The following is a 19,048-nucleotide window of genomic DNA, read 5'->3' on the forward strand; positions in this document are numbered from 1 at the left end:
AACTAGTTATAGTGAACAAAGAATTAAATCATGAAGTATCTTTGGTACGACTGACTAGGAAATGCTTATTAAAGGTCATAAAGGCCATTTAGTCCCATAAGTGCCACCAGCCAGAGTGAAGTAGCAGGTGCTACTACAAAGCCGTTTTAACTTCAACAAGTGGCAACAATTGGCTTGGAAGAAGGAATTCAAGGAATGTTAAGAGGGCACGACCACACCAATTGGTGTCACATTTGTGAGAGGTCAAGTTTCAAAATATGGATATTCTTCTCATTTCCCACTGCTGAAGTGGTGGTAGAGGGGGAAGTGTTTTCAAAAGCAATCAGAGCTTGTGCAGTCAGCTTCAACAGGCTGGTACCTGTTACCCTTACTGTGTGCATTAAAGAAATTTACTAGCATAGAAACAGTACCACAAAACGAGCACCAAGGATGCAGATGATGCCAAGAGCCTCTTTGCAAATGTTTCTACATCTAACTAACTCATGGTGTGTTCTCTGTTTTTCAGCCTGCCTAATCGAGGCTCTGGTACCTGATAGCAGATGACTGACTAAAGAAATCAAGATTCAGCTTACTCCCTGAGGCATGCTGTACTGCCAGATCAAAGTGCACACATCTGACATCCTGAAAATGCAATACCAGTGCTCTGATTTTGCAAATCTGTGACACAGAAACCTGGGACAATGATCTTTATAAATCAGACAGCATTTCTTAAAAAAAGAGGTAGAGAATACTCTAGTCCAAAGTGCAGCTGGAAAAAATGCATTGAAAAAGCTGCAGTGATTTGTTTACACACAGAGTGTTATTTCTAACTTTAGTTAGCAAGAAACTGGAGCAGGAAGGGAGAATATTCAGAAATAAAAAAAAACCCTGTAGGCAACTGGGAAGGGACATGCCAAAGAAATATAGCTGCTTACTTCCCTATCTCCCAGCAAGCCCTTGTTATATTTCAATTAGATTTTGAAAATGGTATCCTGTACTGGTGCGACCAACTTCTCTAGCTTGCTGTAACGTTCCGTCTGCCATTTTCTGCAAAAACCAGTGTCTCATTCTGGCCTTTTAAAACCAATCTTGAAAGATTTTAGCTACCTGCAGGCATCTCTGGGCAGCCAAACAAGTGAAGTTGGCTGCAGATATTTCTCAGCATTAGGGTGCCAAAAGCCACAGGGTCATCTGCTCCATTTCCTTTCCTTGTGCCACGGCTCGGCCGTGCCTACGCGATTCCTGTCGTCTTGGTCCAGGCCGTTCTTAAACACGTCAGCCACAGATTTACTACAGCCTCCTGAAACTCTTCCAGCCTCTCACTCTCATTACTGTTAGGAAGCTACTTCTTGTATCTATTTAACTTATAACTCCCTTGCTGATACCTTCACCTACGAGTCTGGCAGGTTCATTTAATGCAATCCACCATACCCTTCCATGGACCACAAACCAGGTGGACCCAGGAAGCAATGGAAACCCTCCACCACAGAGGTGGGAAGGACTGATATTTTGGCTTGGAGGAGGGGAGGTGGTTGGCCTGGATTGAGAAGATAAACAAGGGTAAAGTAAAACAAGTGGATCCTAAAAGACAAGGGTATGATCTGCAGTTTAACAAATAAAAATAACAAGATCCGCTATTTAATGCAGTGAATGCAGACACAGCCAAGAGGAAGAAATACCAGAAAAGCAGAAAGATAAGATGAGAACATACTATGAGGTGCACAGTGGAACTAAAGATCAGTAACAGCAGAAATAGGCTTTCTTCAACACAAATAAAAAAAGAAGCAGCTAAGTTATTTTTGACTTACTATTGTTTTCTGCTTTATTGCTGTCTTCTCCTTATGCTAATTTGTCCCAGTTTTCTTCCAAAAGTGAGGACAACAGCTTGCTGGAGGGGGAGAGAGGGAAGAATCCTTCCTCACCTCCCCAGTGCAGAGACACACCTCCCTCAGCTCCCCTAAATTTGTCTTTAACATACTCACACATGGCAGTAGTTCTAGTTTCATCTTTTAAAAAACATAGTCACTCATCCCCCAGATCAGAGAGTTTCATGTGGAAAAGAAAGCCTCAAAGAAAAGAAAAAAGTATTCTGGGAAATGTGAGATGTTTATATATATATTTTTATACATATATAAAAATAATAATTACAAACGTATGTGAAGCTTTTATTAAGAAAAATCAGTTCTATGCTTTTCAGATATCAACTGAAATATCAAGACTCAGATATAGAATACTAATCTGTGACAGGGAGTACTTTAATTGAAAGACTTTTTCTCAGATTGAGAATAACCTACATAAACTATGATGATATCTCAAATACTAGGTATTCTATTCTAAATGCATCAGTAGCATTCAGACATCATGATATCTTTCCCTTAAAGCAAAGAAAGGACAATATTTTGTTCTATATAAGAGTCGATTAGTCTTTAAGTATATTAAAAGAGTTCAAGGAATAATTATGAAAATATATTATTGTAATTATATTTAACATTTCGCTACTTGTAAAACATTTTTTAAATACATTGATATATTTTCCCCTTCTATCTAGTCTGTGGAAAACATGAAAAATGCATTAGTGAAAAGGGACAGAAGTTTACTAATTAGTACTAAGTCACTTAAGATGGGATAGGAATATGAACAATATCAGACCTGATGAGCCTATGCATACAATTTATCATCTATACCAGGACATGCACAAACCCCTATAAATACAAACCATCATCAGGGTAGAGTCACAGAATAGAATCACAGAATCATAAGGTTGCAGTTGCAAGGCAGTCTGTTCCTAGCTGAAGGCTTTCCCCTGCTGCAGGTAGTCTGGGGCTGGCAGGGAGGAGATGGACAGCAAGCAGTGGTGCCTCCCACACTCTTCATAGTGGAGCCTAATGACTAGAGCTGATTGTATTTTCAGCTCCCCTGGAGCCTGAGGAGCCACCACGGGATTAGATCAATGAACTTATTCTCTAGGCTTCACAAGTGAGGTCCAGGGTATTTACAAACTTCACTCAGTACTTAAGGTCTCGGGCCAAGCTCTGTATCACCCACGTTTCAGTAGTGCAAAGTATATCTGCTGCATCTGGAAAAGGCCAAATTTTGCTGCTGGCTATGTGACACTACAACATCATTAGACGTGGAGCCATAACTGAGCAGAGAAGAAAGTTCAGCAAAATGTTAGCATTTCAAATAAAACCGATCTTTAGGACTTAATTGCAGTTAGTACTTTCTTCTGACTAGAATATACTGGGTTTATATACTCATAAACACATTGTATATACATAAATATGCAAATGCGTACAGTTACTATACTTATAATTTTTTATATATTCATGTATTCACATATACTGTGCTAACTATATTTACTTTATAAATATTAAGGGTTTTTTTTTTTTCTATTCAAAATGTTAAAGAACCACACTTCTACAGAATGGAGGTAATTTGGCTGGTAACGAAACAACTAGAAACACCTCTTATTTCCATCATTCTTGAACACTTACCAACTACTTCTATCAAGCATTCAGACAAAAAGGGAACTGTTTGGAATTCATATCATTCCATCACAGTGAGCAACTTGCTGCCACTATCTTCACTGACACCACAGGTCCACTATTTATTTGAAGTAATTTTTTGATTTAAGTGAAGATAGACAATCATTACAAAACTTATTATTGATAGTCTGATTTGGTACCTTGGTGTGCACTTTCATGAGCACAAACAAATTCTGACACCACTAAACACTGAATTTTCTTTTCATACCAAATTTTCTCTACAGTACTTTATTCCAAACAACTGCCCACTACTGCCTCCAGAAGCCTTATGGAAAGCCCATGTAATTCGTATGTCCAGACAGTACATCTGAACAATGTGCAATACAAGCATTACCACAGCTCCAAAGGCAACAGCATCGTGGTACTTTTCTCCACTACCAATGGACACTAAGGCTAAATACAAAGGGCAGACGTGTAATTATGTATAATTGCCCCAGAGAAACCAGAAGCATCCAAAACATTTTATTTCCTTGTGGCCAAAGAGAACACACCAGCCTCCAGGTCTTTCAGTTCAGTGCCCACTGTAACTTCCAAATTCTTTTCTTAACAAAGCTAATGTCTTCAGAGACACAAACACATTCACAGCATTATGTTCCTCTAAAATGATGTAGCTAGAATTTCCTTTGCTTGTCCTATGCATGCGAAACAACTGAAAAAAAATGTATCAACATTTTAGAGAATAAATTTCATTTCAGAGTAAAAATAAATGGTATTCTTTAACATCTAGTAAGAAGAAGGTTATTTCATACTGCTGAATATTTAAATCTGACATTTTATATCTGCTTAGTCTATGTTTCACGTTTCATACACAAGAAGAAATATCATTATAAAAAGCATGAATTTTAAAAATTTCCTTAGAGGACAACATTAATGTTAAATTCCTCATCTTAAACATGGGTGTTGAACTTGTGCCTGTTGAACTTGTTAGGTATTTCAGCGTACAGAGCTACATGAATGACCTTAAATAGAGCTATTATTTGTCTCACATGAAGTTTTTCAAGTAAGACTACAACTCATTCTAAAATTTGTGTTACAAATTTAGCAAAATCTACAACAGTAAATTTGAATCTTAAATTCTATAGTACAGAGATTAGCCAAGATGACCATGGTCTAGCAGCGCAAAAATATGTTGCTACTGGGCAATTTATTGCAGTGGTTCTCTCTAAACAGCTTAACAGTGCAATAAGTGCTCCAGTATACATCATCTTTTCTTTGCCTTTCCCCACATCCTAAATGGAAGTACCTGGCACCTGCAGACAGTGTCTCCCACTGTTTCTGCTGCCTGGGAGGCACCAAAAGAGATTTTCTTGCCCTTTTCCTGTCTAAGGCTCCTGACATTGCCTTTTCTCTTCTGTTGGGCCACCACCTCACTCTACTCTCAGCAGCTCCCTGGGAAGGTGTCCAAGGGTACACTCTCACTTTGAGAAGGACAACTCTACTGAGATGAAGCTTGCTGAAATAGGAGAGATAGTTTATCGAGTTTTCTCCCAGAGAACTGAGTAAGTTTAATCACAATGTTTGGTAATGTCTACTACTTAATTACAACAGCATTTAAATCTCCTTAATAGAGATGCTTACAGCAAGTGCAAGTAACTGAGTTATTTTAAGAAAACCTTTCAAAGCGACTGGTGATAGTTCTAAACAAATGTTAAGGATCTGCTGTTTTGATAAACAGGTGTCAAAATGAACCACGGGTATGTGTAGTCTTGAAAAAAAGGGTTCTAGCCAAGGAGAAGTTAAAAAACAATAGTGAATTTACATGAAATTCCCCTATTAACATAATATGACATTCTGGAAATCATTGATTCAGAAATAAAGAAATAAAAAGGAACAAATTCAATTCTGTCTTTACATGAACATTTGTGGGGTTTTGGCTTTTTATTTGTGGTTTGTTTTTTTTTTTTAAATACACAGTATTGCCATGTTCCTTAAGCATTTAATATATCAAAATTAAGGCTATGTTATGGCATGCTGTACTAATACTGGTGTATTAACAGCATTTAGACGGAGGTGCATGATTAGCATGTGCCTTATCTTCATGGACCATGTTGCTTCATCACCTATTCATTCTTGAAACTATTTCCACCAACTGGCTACTTTCCACAACTTGCCTTTGGCTTTTTTAAAAACAATATTGATTCAGATCATTATCATATCTTGCTGTCATATTAGTAACATTTTAAATAAACTCTGTTGTGTAAATGTAAATAAAGGAGCAGAAATAACTATTTTTTTTGGAAAGAAGCATCTAAACTACAATTATGCACAAAAGTTTCAAAAGATCTGTCATTGCACTCCCCTCAACTACGTGCTTATATAAATAGGAAAGCATTCCATAAAAGGCAAGGCAATGTGGACGGCCATGTGGATGGCCAGATCATCTCAGCGTATCTCCATTCTTTTTAATGTTTCAGTTTGTATGAAGTGGCCAACCCTGACATTTGCACAGTGTACGAGCACATCACCCTAACTGTGACACAATGAGCTGTTACATTAATGTCTGCTTGTGTTTGGGACAAAAGGAAGTGGTTTTAAACCAGTTTTAAAAATGAAGAGCCTGGCAGTAATAGCAGTAAAAATGGGAGAGAAATCTTTTGTAGTCTCTTGAGGTACTTAAAGGTATAAATCTAGTATCATAAAGATAAGAATCAAGGTACATTACTCAATACACTATTTCTGGTAATGAAATATAAAAATGTCTCTATGTTAATAGGACCCCAAATCCCCATTTGCAGTTAAATATCTAAAGATAAAACCTGTCTTAGCCCTTTCTGTGTTTGAACAAGAGAACCAGAGACTATGGCATGACCGCAGACAGGTTACAGATTGACCAATAGCTGTCTCAGTGGCTGTACTGCACCTCCAACCAAAGTGCCCAGCAAACCCTACCACTGCAACTCCAAAGATTTAAAGTTTCTGGCTACTACAGAGATGAGGTTTTTGACCTGCAGTGACCAGCGACAGATTAGCAAGTTAGTAACTTAACTGCATTTTGAACCTTGCCTCCTCAGCCCCTCACAAACTACTCAGTCAAACAGTTTTATGAGGATATCATCTTCCAGAAGAAGTGTAACACATCCCAGTAAAGGGTCTCTCTTGTATCCCACTGCTCGCCTGGCCCAACCCTGCACACTTTCCTCCCACAGAGTCCCTTTATAGCCAGGCTGAATCCTTATTTTCTTATCAGGCTGATACAGACTTGCCCCACACAGTCCTCCCTGCAACAAGACGATGAGAATGGAGGGAAGGATCCAGCTGCTCATTGTTTTGCTTTGCAAAACCCTGCCATGGGCACAGATTAACACCAAAAACTAGATGGTGGCAGCCAAGGGAAAAGGCCTTCCAGAATGCCTCCACTGAACTAGCAGAGCAACAGTGTGAGCTGCTGCTCAACAACCATCATGGGCGATGCAGTTCTGTCCTGCTTTTGCTTCCAAGGCTCTCACATCCACCAAGTTGTCCCCTCAAAAGGGAAAATATTTATAGCTGGAAAAAAGCAAGCAAACAGCTTTTTCTGAAATAGGCTGCTAGTGCCTTGAATGTAGAGCTGCTGAAATGCAGCAGGTACTCTTTCAGCAGTTTGTACGACCAGTTTACAGGGGTCTAATGCTCTTCTTACCTGCTTGTTCACATTAGACTTGACACTTGTGAAGATCTACTTTCCTGTTAGAGACAGAAACCATAAGCTAGAAGTTTCAGGGTTTGAAACATATTCCTGTCCACTTGTAGGTACTCATGAATTCTGAATTTTCTGTGATGTTGCAACACGCAAAGTTGTAACGTTCCCAGTAAAATTAGTGATTGAATCATGTTGCCTTCCTTGTAGAGCTGAGTTCTTACCTACTGTAGATAGAAAACATTTCACACGTCTGTCTAAAAAAGCAAGACTATATTAAATCTTAAAGAGAAACTGGAAAAACGTAGGTGATCTCTTTTTATCATAAAATAAGAAAACAAGCTCTTATTTTAGAAGTACACTTTCTAGGCTTGAAGAGATATTCCTATGCATTTTATTTTCTTGGGACTACCAACTATTTTGGAAGAATTGATGGGAAGTGGAAGAAGTAGAAGGAAATGGAAAGCAATAATGTCTACGCTCAGCTATGCAGACAGATATAAACTATGCATGTAGCTAAGAGCAGGAGGATTTTGCCAGTTTGGCAAAAAAATAGAAACAGATCATTAAAAGCATCTAAATAGGACATCTATCACTCTAAATATAATAAAAGTATCTAAATGGATATCTATCAATATTTAACAATATCAAGAGTTCTTAAGTTCAGATTGAAGTTGGAATTAAATGCCTAGACAAGTTTTAAGACCTGAGACTCACTCTTTGCTGTTGAAAACACTGTTCCTAAGATTTATGGTGGCTGCAAGCAGTTCGTTCAACAACAGTAACAGTAATGCCATGGGGTACAATACATCAGAAAGGTTTCTGATCACTCTGTAATTCATGAGTATCAGCTAACTTCTAGATGAGAAAAATTAAGAACTTTATTAGTCACTGAACTATTTAAAGCTTACTATCAGAGTTTGAGCATTCTGCAGTTCAGACTTTGCTCTACCATATCTCCCAACAGTGCTGTGGCACTGCTGCTGAAGTCAGCTCCTACTACTAGGAAGCTACTCCTATTGCAATTGCAAACAGCCTTTAAATCATTTTTGTCCAGGATACCCGACCTTCCACTAGTCTGAGATGTTTATCATTACTATACTTCAAGACAGAAACTTGAAAGATCTGAAAAGTATTTGACATCTGGCACGGTGACTCAATTAATTACCATGCTGAATTAATTAGCTTGCTTTGTCTCCTGAGCCACGAGCAGTGAGACTGTATTCAGCAACACCACACTGCTTGAAATAAGAGGAACTTCAACAGGATATCACATATACACACTGCTGTATACAGTGTAGAGTACAAGGTTAGTAAGCAAGTTGTAGCTGTTATAGCTAAGTAATGAACCCTGTGAGTCAGCGTCACATTGCTAGCACTAAAATCAGGTAAGATATCTGTAGTCAGCCATGAACATATTTCCCAGTACAGAGGATACCTGCAAAAATTGTGATATTTACTAATCTGAGGTTCCCTGAATTTTTCTTTCCTTCCCCTCTATTCAAAAAAATTTACATTAAAGCTCTTTTCCAAAAATTATTTGATATTTATAACAGTAACATATTTGTGGAATTCTCATTCAGGAATGAACTGAACATAGTGCCAGCTGCTGATGTGAAAGTTTGATTGAATTCTAGGGAGGTGAGGCCTTACCCAAAAGAGCTTTCCAAACCAGGTACAAATAACTTAAGCAAACAAACACAGTTCCCCTTATAAACAAAAGAAGGTATGAATGCTAGTGAGAAAAGTAAACGTGTCAAGCAAACAGAAAAATCACAAATAAATCAGAATTGTCTCAAGAAAAAAAAAAAAGAGAAAATAAAAATACGCAGAAGCTGGCACTGGGTTTGTGTTGCTAAAACAGTAAATTAAAGTTTTATCAAAAGGTTTACATTTCTCCATGCAGCATTTAGAGTAACAAATGTAGGAATACAGGAAACATCTGATATTCGGGAAAAAGAAACAATACTTAGAATCACAGAATAATGTAGGTTGGGAAGGATCTCTGGAGGTCATCCAGTCCAAACGCTTGCTCGAAGCACAGCAAACCTCAAAGTCAGATCCAACTTCGAAGTTAACTCAAATTGCTCAAGATCATATCCAGTTCAGTTTTTACTACCTCAAAGGATCAAGTTGCTCAGGGGACAAAAAATACTGCTACGGACTACAATTCTGTTTACTTTTTTCAGATTTACAAATGTATTTATATTAGTAGGCAAAACAAAGGTAAAACTTCCATGTGCTAGCATAAATACTTCTTTTTTATTTTTTTTTTTTAACTTGATGAGAAACAAAAGAGTGTGTTTCCAGGTCGGTGAGAAAAAAACCCTGAAGATTTTCATCCCATATCCCTCTGAACTGGGTTGAGAATGTTGTTCCATTCCATTGTAATTGTCAAACTAAGTCAGCTCTGCTCACTGCTTAATTATAAGGTCATTAAAACCAAAATACCTTAGCTAAATTGTTATTAGAGTAAAAGCAGTATTAGCCCAAATTTAAAAAGTAATAACAGAACTTAATATATGCATTACCAAAAGAGAAGGAAGCTCCTGCTTTACATCTCCTTCAGAAAAAAAAATTAAACAATATGATCAACTGCTGACATGTTGCAAACTTATCATAAGAACATCCGATAACGACAACTTTTGTAGTGAAAGGTTAATCAACATCACCTGCCATACACAAACATTATCTTCAATAGATATAGACCTAAGGAACTGGTACAAGTGGACAGGGCAATAGGGACAACACAAAGCTAGCGCTTTTCTTAAGGTATTACGTGGACTGATTTTGAGCTGTATCAGGCTGAAGGTTTCTGTTGCATGAAAGTTAATGAAAGTAGTAATAATGGAACCTTGGAAAACTATTTGAATTATAGGCAGTTGTCACAAATGTTATTTCATGAAAACAAAATTGAGAATGCTGATAGACCAAGAATTAAATAGATTAAGAAATAAAAATAAAATTAAATAGATGGAGAAAACGGAGAGAGGTGTTAAAATTGTCCAGTTTCCCTTTTCTAACAATAAGATGATTTGAGTGCCCAGTACTTTTGAAAATCCACCCTTTATTCATGTGCCTGAACGAGAAATCTGATCTGAGTTGAGAATACTGAACTCTAGGAAACAAAGTTTCTAAGCCACTTTCTGTAATATCTTGTTAGCATCTTCTGATTAATAAGTTATGCTCATCTACAAAATATCAAGATCTTAACTGGCTACTATGTTCTCATAACAGAAAACTAATTCATTACAGTTTTAATATGTATATTTCCAGAAAGTAACGTGCATACTATCCAGCAAGCCCTAAGAAAGCAAACTCCAGTATATAGGCTTAGGTTCTCCAGGGAGGAGTTAAGGACTATCAGTTTCCTCCTTTCCTCCCATGTCCTCATAACCTCTCTCTCACACTGTCCCAGATGTTACTTCAGCAACTCTAGCACTCCTGACTCTCTTCAGGTGCTCCGAGGGCAGGACAATATCCCCAACAAGCTCAGCTTCTCAGTTTACAGCAGACCCATCTTGATCCCAAATGTATGTAATACACTTCTGTGAAACAGTTCCACAGGTCTTTATTCTAATACATTCATGCAAGGTCCGTAACAGCCATCAGTGATCCAGCCGAAGATAACGGTTCTTTGAAAGTATCCCACAGGGCAATACATGTTCCAACATTGTCTAAACTTTTCTTCTACAGATATTTGTTGCTGTTTTTCCAACACAGTCACCTTTCCAGATATTCTCAGAAAATGCGGCTGAACTAGATACAAATGCTATTGGAGTTCAGACTTAAAACCAATACAGACAAAAATGAAATGAAGACCTAGGAATGACATGGTTTTCAGTGAACTGAACTGAGACCAGCAAAGCATTACTTTTAAGTAATAGAGTCCACATACTTAATGCAATCAGAATAAAAAAGCAAGGCTAAGTGAGAATACATTATATGATAGGTGCCTTTTGATATCTTTCAAAATAATTTTAATCTGACAGAACATGTTGTTATGTTCACTAACACTGATGTGACAGCAAATTTAATTAATTTTATCCTAAAATAATGTAGCTATTTATTTTCTATACCATCCGTTAATATAAATTACTTATTCAGCAATTAGTGCTATGAAACATTTTAAAAGCAACTAAAAAATCAGATATTACTCCTGAAATGCAACAGCTTGGTTCAGCAAACAAGGAAGTGACATTTCCCTTTTCTGTAAAATAACAAGTTAAATGCTATTAACCTGTGCTCCAAATAACTTCACGTGGACGGTTGCCATAGATAAACTAATTGGAGAAGTGCCAAATACCACTGTCCGTGAAAGTTAACAATGCCTGCTTTCAAATGCTCTGGCTGAGTAGTAATTCAGGCTATTCCCTAAAGAATGGCACACAACATAATGAAGTGAAGCATCGTGGAGCATCTACATACCAAGGTGTTATTATTCAGATCCATCTTCCCAGCAAAAGGCCCCCATGTTGTTCCAACCGGAAGCTGCTGCCGGCTCTGAATCTTGCGCTCCCCATCTTTCTGGACCACCTCCAACTCTCCTACAAACAAAGAAAACAAGCAGTGTTGAGAGCACTTTCACTTGTGCCTTGACAACAACTACCTCTGCCTTCGTGTCGGATTTATACGCACAATGTTTGGAGGATCCATATAATGAGAAATAATTATGCTTGCCTGAAAAACAACTGCTCTTGTCATGCTACAAAAGAAAAACAACAATTTCCCCTTTATATATTCAAATTTAGTTTAGAAAGTCCTGTTCCTTTCTTGCATCTTTTCACATGCATTAGAATTTCATCGCATTTTTATTATAGCAGTGGTTTCGTATAAGTTCTTAAGAAATGTTAAGGAGGGGAGAGATGATAGTAGGAAGCAGAGAGTAGAAATAGCATTCACACCAGGTGCATTAAATTCCTTGATGCATTTTGCTGTCATAAGATTACATTTTTAAACAGTCAGCTACTAAAAGTTTGAGAGATGTACTTTATAGCGATATAAATCCACAACTCCACTAACTTGAAGAAAATACTAAGCACTTACTACAATTAAAAACAGAAGGATTTTTAACAGAGTTTTAAAGTAGAAATATTTCAGAATTACACCCAAAATAAATTATATTGTTAGCTTAAGGTTTTAACACAGAATATGTAAAAGTAGTGGGGGTGAGTACAGGGATTTTTTTTTTAGTGTATACTATATTGCATTTTTTCAAAAGCAAATTTTACGTTTGAAAGTAAGGGCTTCAAAATTAACACTTACAAGTGAAATTGTTACTTTATACCACTTTAACTTTTCTAGGTTTTTCCAGTGCCAAGGGAAATAATAATACAAAACTGACCATAAAATTCAGTTACCACCTTTCTCTTCGACATTTTTTTTTTCTTCATTTCAGGATTGAAAAATATAGTTTGGACAACCCTTCTTTGAAAGCAGTCTCTTCAATAAGCCTCTTTTTCTATGAACAAGTGTTTCCGTTAAAAAAATGTTGTAATAGCTGTGTTTACAGACACAATTTCTAACATTCTTTTCTAAAACAATTCAAACAAATTCTGGTTTCAAATTTTAAGGAGGATAAAATGGAAGGGAGGGTTGCTGATCTGTGCTTTTCTTGTTAGAAGTTTAACTGAATTTTTACATGCTGTTGCATTTCTGAGCTTTGGAGATCCTAAAGGTAGGCAGAAAATCTGCTGTTCTCACAAGCAGCAGAGCTCACCTTGACCTCACTGCAGCCATGATTCTCACAACCCTTTTTCCCTGCCTGGCAAAGCCCCTTTGTCCCTTTTCGTATCAATGAGATGAAACAGTAATTCCTGTCTTTTGCATCAGAATGTCCCCTCTCAACAACTCTACCCCAAATCAGGACAGTGCTTTTACACAAACAGGGTGAAGTCCAACTGTGCAAGAAGTAAGCTTGTCCCAGATTTAGAACTGGCAGTTGTTGTGAAATGAACCTTGGGCGGGAGGAAGTGAGTAACTCCTCCTGGCTTAGAGGCAGTCTCCACTGACTTCCCCAAGCTAACCATTCCCATGGATGCTTGGATTTATGTTATAGCCAGGCTGTGAAGGTTTTCCTTGTCCGCAGGGGTTAAACTTGACTGTTTTCCAAAGAGAAGACTTGGCTCCAGCTTCCATTTTCAAGCACAGAAATCTAAATTTCATCTCTGAGTGTTGCAGATTACAAAACTACCTTACGTAAAATTGTGCATCAGATCCTTCCTGCACACTGGAACAAATCAAGGAAATAGAGCTGTATCAGTTTACAAAAGCTTCTATGTATGCGGGTGAGTTCTCATCGTGACAGTGCTATGACACTTTAAAAGGCAGTATGTGAGCAGGAAAGCTTATGGATTAATTAAATCTAATTTGCAGATGCAATATGTAGGCACCCAAACAGGAAAAAAAAAAAAAAAAAAAAGATGTATTTTTTCCCTCTCTCAGTCATATTGTTACAAATTGTATTAACTTAAAAAAAAATCTCTTTATATGTTAATTTTGGAAGAGAGAATCTCTCCGGTATTGCAATGTAACGTGTTGATCACTTAGGCACACTGCGGCATTTTCTCTCTACACAGAGATGAAAACTAGCATTTGCTTGCTTTTACACACTAAAAAACAGCTATGTCTATGGACATGTCACATTTAACTGATACCAGAGGAATCATGAGAATCTTTGAAAACCCTTTTAAAAAATAATTCAGCCTCCCTTTCTGCCACTGACATTTTTCATTTGAAAAGGGTTCAGACACAGTCAAACAGTGACTCCTTATCTGTACCTGTGGATTTACAAGCAGGCCTGTCTTTTAATGGATTAAGAACGACAAACTTAGGGCAGATCATTCAGCGATATCCAAAAACCTACCTAAATTTTAAGTATACATCATTAAATTTCATATTTTACATAACATCATTAACATGAATGTTATACTTGCTAAGAAGGAAATATAAAACCAAGCTGTTAATTTCCAAAACCGTATTTTTTTCCTCTGGTTGATAATTAATTAAGTGAACATGGATTCTTTCTTTCTTTTTTTCTTTTTTTGTTACAGCCTCAATTTGTAGTTTAGGCAATACATTTCAGTATGTATAAATATATTGAAATGTACTACAGTCAGGGTAATATCATGCTGAATTGTACTGTAGCAGCTGTAACTTTCGCTCAGAACATCATGACAGAGTAGCAGACTGCAGGCAGTGCTACAAAACATTCTGCTGCTTAACTTTCCTGTTTCCCTTGATCACAGCTCTCCAAAAAAAGATATATTTCTCTCTGGTCACCATGACCAGCAGCCATTTTAACGCTATAGGTGAATGTTAAGAGTTGGGAAGGATAACCTGCTCTCATGTTTTGACAAACACAGACATTTGGGCTGTGCTTGTACAGGGTACAGCACATTACAATTTGATCCTTGGCAAAGTTTTTGGGTTTTTTTTTTACAAAAATCTTTCTTAGTTTAGGGGAAAAAATTAACACTGAGAGAGCTGAAGTTAAAAAAAACCACAGCAGATCAGGGTCTACAACCATCTGCTAAGATTTCTTTTTTTTTTTTTCTAGCACAGCCTGCATCTTTTGTAAAATCCCTGTACACATTCCTTTGTCTGCCCTAAGCAGGAATGCCAGGGGCTGGTACAAGGGTTTGTAGAAGCAAGATTACAAATGTCACTATTAAAAATCCTCTCCTGAATTCTCCTGACCTCAGAGTAAGAACCCTGCAACTTTCCTGCATTCACTTACAACATTTTGCTCCTCTGAAATTTCCTATTTGGTGAACAGTATCAAAACTGCAGTAACAGACAAGCCCAGCCTCCCACTGACAAGGACACTTCTAAGTGGTGCCATACCTGTGGCCCTGAGCAACTTGTGAGCTCAAGGGCGCTTGCTGGAGCTAAAAAGAACCTCACCCTGTGACTCTTAATTAAAAGAGTTTGGAAAATGTGTAAGAAAGAGAAGTTTTTCCCCTTCAGCCTCAGAAGAAGTTCAGATATAAGTCAGAAGTGCTCTCTGCAGTTACCATCCCCTGCACAACTGCTCAGCGTCCTTGCAGATTACATCAGGAAAAGCAAAAAGAGTGGAGATTTTATTGCCATATCACCACTTGCAGCGAGAAGTGTAAAGACTCAGCTGGTACTGACTCTTCACAGTTGCCTGTCCATGGAGATACCAACGAGCAGCAAGAAAAGGAAAGAAAGGATGAAAAGCTGCTGCAGTTTCCTCTAATTTACGCTCCAGCTCAAATGAAGCAGAAAATCCAGTGCTACTTTTAGGAGTTTCTAGTGACCATCAATTGCAACAGACCACCTCAGTACCGAACACTGAACACGTTCGTTCACACAACAGTAAATTATAATGTATAGAATTCATACACACCCCTCAGATTCAACATTCTATGGCAAAGTCGAGAAGCAGCTGTATTTTGCTGTTTTCATCATAGACTTCTCAACCATCTGACTGAAAAGGAAGTGATGTTTTAGTTTCTGTGAGTTAGGTAAAAAAAAATACTTAAGAGATATTCCATTTAGTGATATTTACTTCCCTTTTCCCTGCTACACAGCAAGTATTTTTTTTCGGGAACATACTTATTTCCAGCTTGCTGAGTAAGTTTATACAAAATATTTGAGACACATAGTATGGCCTAATCAATTTTGGTAAAAGATAATGCTGTTAGTGCTGTGGGCTGTTTCTCTTATCTTGTTGATGTAGCATACTTTTAAAGTCTGTGATTACTCAAAGACTTATGATAGCTGCACTGTAAAAGAAGCCCCAAGTCATGACTCACTAACACAGCTACAAAACATCCACTGGCTTTTAAGATATTAGGCCACCTTGGTGGGTACAAAACCAGAATGAAAGCCCTCTGTTTAGGATTCTTTTCTCAAATATACATATTGTTTTAGGAATGGTATAAAGGGCTTGCATAAAACATAAGGTAGAGAGGTCAATTTAGCTTTGTCTTCTTTTATAGCAAAATCAAAATAATTCCAAAAAAAACCCTCCACAAAACATGCAGCGTACACAGGAATCCAACAAAGGCTTGTGGCCTTTAACAGGATTTGTCCACAGTTCAAATACGAAAAGAATTCAACCATAAATACTATTTCTCAACAAAATAATACTGGCTTTCATTCCACACTGGAATAAGACACAAAGGAGTGTTTATGTGAAGGTGAATGATGAACAGCATTTTGGGGGAGAAGTGAACTACTTTGCTCAGAAGTAAGTGTATCCAGATTTATAAATGTTTAACATTTCTAAGCAAGTCACCAGTATCTTTGTCAGTAGGGTTTTGTTTTGTTTTGTTTTGGTTTTTTTAATCGGGAATCACTTTCTAAGTGGATTCATTCAAAAAGAACAAGCTCTTCCTCTGCTATAATTAGAGATTGGCTACATGACATCATGGGACTCTACCAATTTCCACTAGCAAAGGACTCCTTTGCTTATTTCCAGAGCCCAATCACCTGGCTCTCTAATGAATACTTTTGCAAGGCAGAGAAATCATATATGTTGTAGTTTCAAAGGATTGCTTTGAAGTCAGAGCAAGCAAGTTAAAAACAGTTTCAGAAGTCCTTAAGTGCTGCCCAAACTAGAGCCCAAGATCTGCCTGCTGTCCTGTATACACAAGAAGAATTTGCAATTAATAGTTGACTGGTGATTATCTCTATAATAACAAACTAATATGTTTACATTTGCACACAGCAGTTCACCGAAAGCAGTGAACGATCCCATTTCCACTCCTGTGATTCTTCACACAGTAGCTCCAATATTAAACCCTCATACACTTACTTGGCAGACATAAACTGCATTATTGAGATACCTCCTCTAAATTCTACTCCCTCAATTTTCAAGTCTCTGAGACATAACACACACTAAACTACAGTTTTGAACATAAACTTGAAATACGACATTCTCTGTTCAAGTACTCCAGTCAAACCCTGATAAATCAGGCTGGCCATGCAGTGATCTTATCCTTTCTGACTCTTTAATAAATCGAACCTTGTAAGTTCACGCTGTTGGAAGTTGTCACTAAATGAAATTGTGACCTTATCCGATGCGTGAACTTATCCTGCTGACAACTACATTTATTGTGTGGATAAGCATGGGGAAAAAAAAGACTTTTGATAATTGTGATCTTAGCCATATGCAACTCTAACAGATGGGATCTTTTTGATGTTCCATTAATGATTTGCCTATGATGAGCCTCTACTCAGGAAAAAAAATGAATGTTCTTCATAGGTAAGTGGTAAGTGGACTGGTAAGCAGTATGAAAAGTGCACAAAAGGGTACTGACTGACTGCAGTGAATCAGAAACTATTAGCCTAACACAGAGAGCTTTGAATTAGCTTGTAATTGCACTGGAAAAGGTAACATAATGGAGGTGGCAAAACAGAAACATTCCCTTTCCACAGGACTCATTCAATAGCCTAAACCTCTGAAACAAGTAACTGGGAGTCTAAAGCAATAATCAAAAATATACTAAACCATGGCACTTCATGATGAACGAATGAATACTGCATCCCTTTCTCGCACCGACTAAACAGTTGCCACAGCTGTTGTGGAAGAATGTTGGGTAACAGGCCATTAATAGAATTGTAAAATTACAGAATCATAGACTATTTTGGGTTGGAAGGGACTTTTAAAAGTCAATCCCCCTGCAGTGAATAAGGACATCTTCAACTAGATCAGCTGCTCAGAGCCCCATCCAATCTGACCCTGAATATTTCCAGGGATGAGGTACCTACCACCTCTCTGGGCAACCTGTTCCAGTGTTTCACCACACTCCCTGTAAAAAAATTCTGAAAATGATCAACCATGTCCCATGATTATATTTTTCTGTCAAGGATTAATATATTGTGTTACCTAATTCTCACATTTCTCCACAACAGGTAGCACTGTACCTGTATGGCAGTGCACTGACTCTGAAGTGAGAAGATCTGGGGGGTATAGGTTCAGAGAACAATTTGGTTTGCAGCACTGTAAGTCTGCTGTGCAATGCAAGAACTTTAGTTATCTTACTAGAAGGACACACATATATAGAAGACAAGTTCACACTAGAATACAAACACTAATAGACTAAATTACAATCAATCTTCAAAAGAAGTGGTACAATTTGCTTTGCAAGGGAAATTGCATTCACAGCAGTCTTGGCAAAACCAGAGGTGATTCAGGTTGTCTAGAACCAAAGGCAAAATTTAATTTTTCCATCCCAAAGATGAGGAAACAGGGCCAGGTCACTGTTAAGGATGCTAAGTATGGAAGGAGGAACAGACTTGGAACCAAAAGCTCAGAAAACAACTTTGTGGAGTCACCTCGAGGGAGAGTTGCTATTCTGCTGCCACTAAGGGCATGGAGGGTTTCTGAATGGAGCAGCCACCTTTTCTTCTCTTAAGCTGCTGCCACCTCTCTGCAGTTCCTCCCTCTAACCATGTTCCCCGGACTCATCATTACTAAAGAGTAGGGCCACTCAGACCATGGAGCACAATGGTCTTGAAGGAAGTAGACACAAGGAAAACCCACAGGTATTTATTGATCTAAGCTACTGCTCTCCTTTGCTCACACTTAGAAGCAGCATTAGATAGCAAACGCAACCCAGGAGAAGCTGCCACATGCCCTTTCATTCCTAACCAAGCTGCCTCACGTTGTCCCTCTTTGCCAATGCTCCCACAGGGCAGCTGTGTACTCTAGGTAAAGTGGCAAATGAAAAAGCTTCTCCATTTTCTATAACAAAAATCTTGCTGCTCCCTGCCTTTCTTTAGAGCCCAAAAGTCAGAAGCAGAGTTACTTTATCTTCCCTACCTGCTGCTAGTACTGAAAACAGTAGAGGGTGTAGGCGCTATCCTTATCTATAAGAATGCTGTCCTAAAATGGACAATAAAGAGAAGGAGACAATATTCTGAAACCAAGGATAGG

General features: G+C 37.9%; 1 protein-coding gene across 2 annotated transcripts in view; it reads right to left on the reverse strand.

The window, feature by feature from the left end:
* Positions 1 to 19,048, reverse strand: part of ZFPM2 (zinc finger protein, FOG family member 2) — a 309,210-nt gene that overhangs the window by 147,974 nt on the left and 142,188 nt on the right. For both annotated transcript variants that reach the window (XM_054059887.1, XM_054059886.1), the window contains one exon: positions 11,569 to 11,687. In XM_054059887.1, coding sequence (XP_053915862.1) covers positions 11,569 to 11,687 — 119 coding nt within the window. The remainder of the gene's footprint in view (positions 1 to 11,568; positions 11,688 to 19,048) is intronic.

Source organism: Cuculus canorus, chromosome 2 (genome assembly GCF_017976375.1).
Source record: "Cuculus canorus isolate bCucCan1 chromosome 2, bCucCan1.pri, whole genome shotgun sequence".
Classification (NCBI taxonomy): Eukaryota; Metazoa; Chordata; class Aves; order Cuculiformes; family Cuculidae; genus Cuculus; species Cuculus canorus.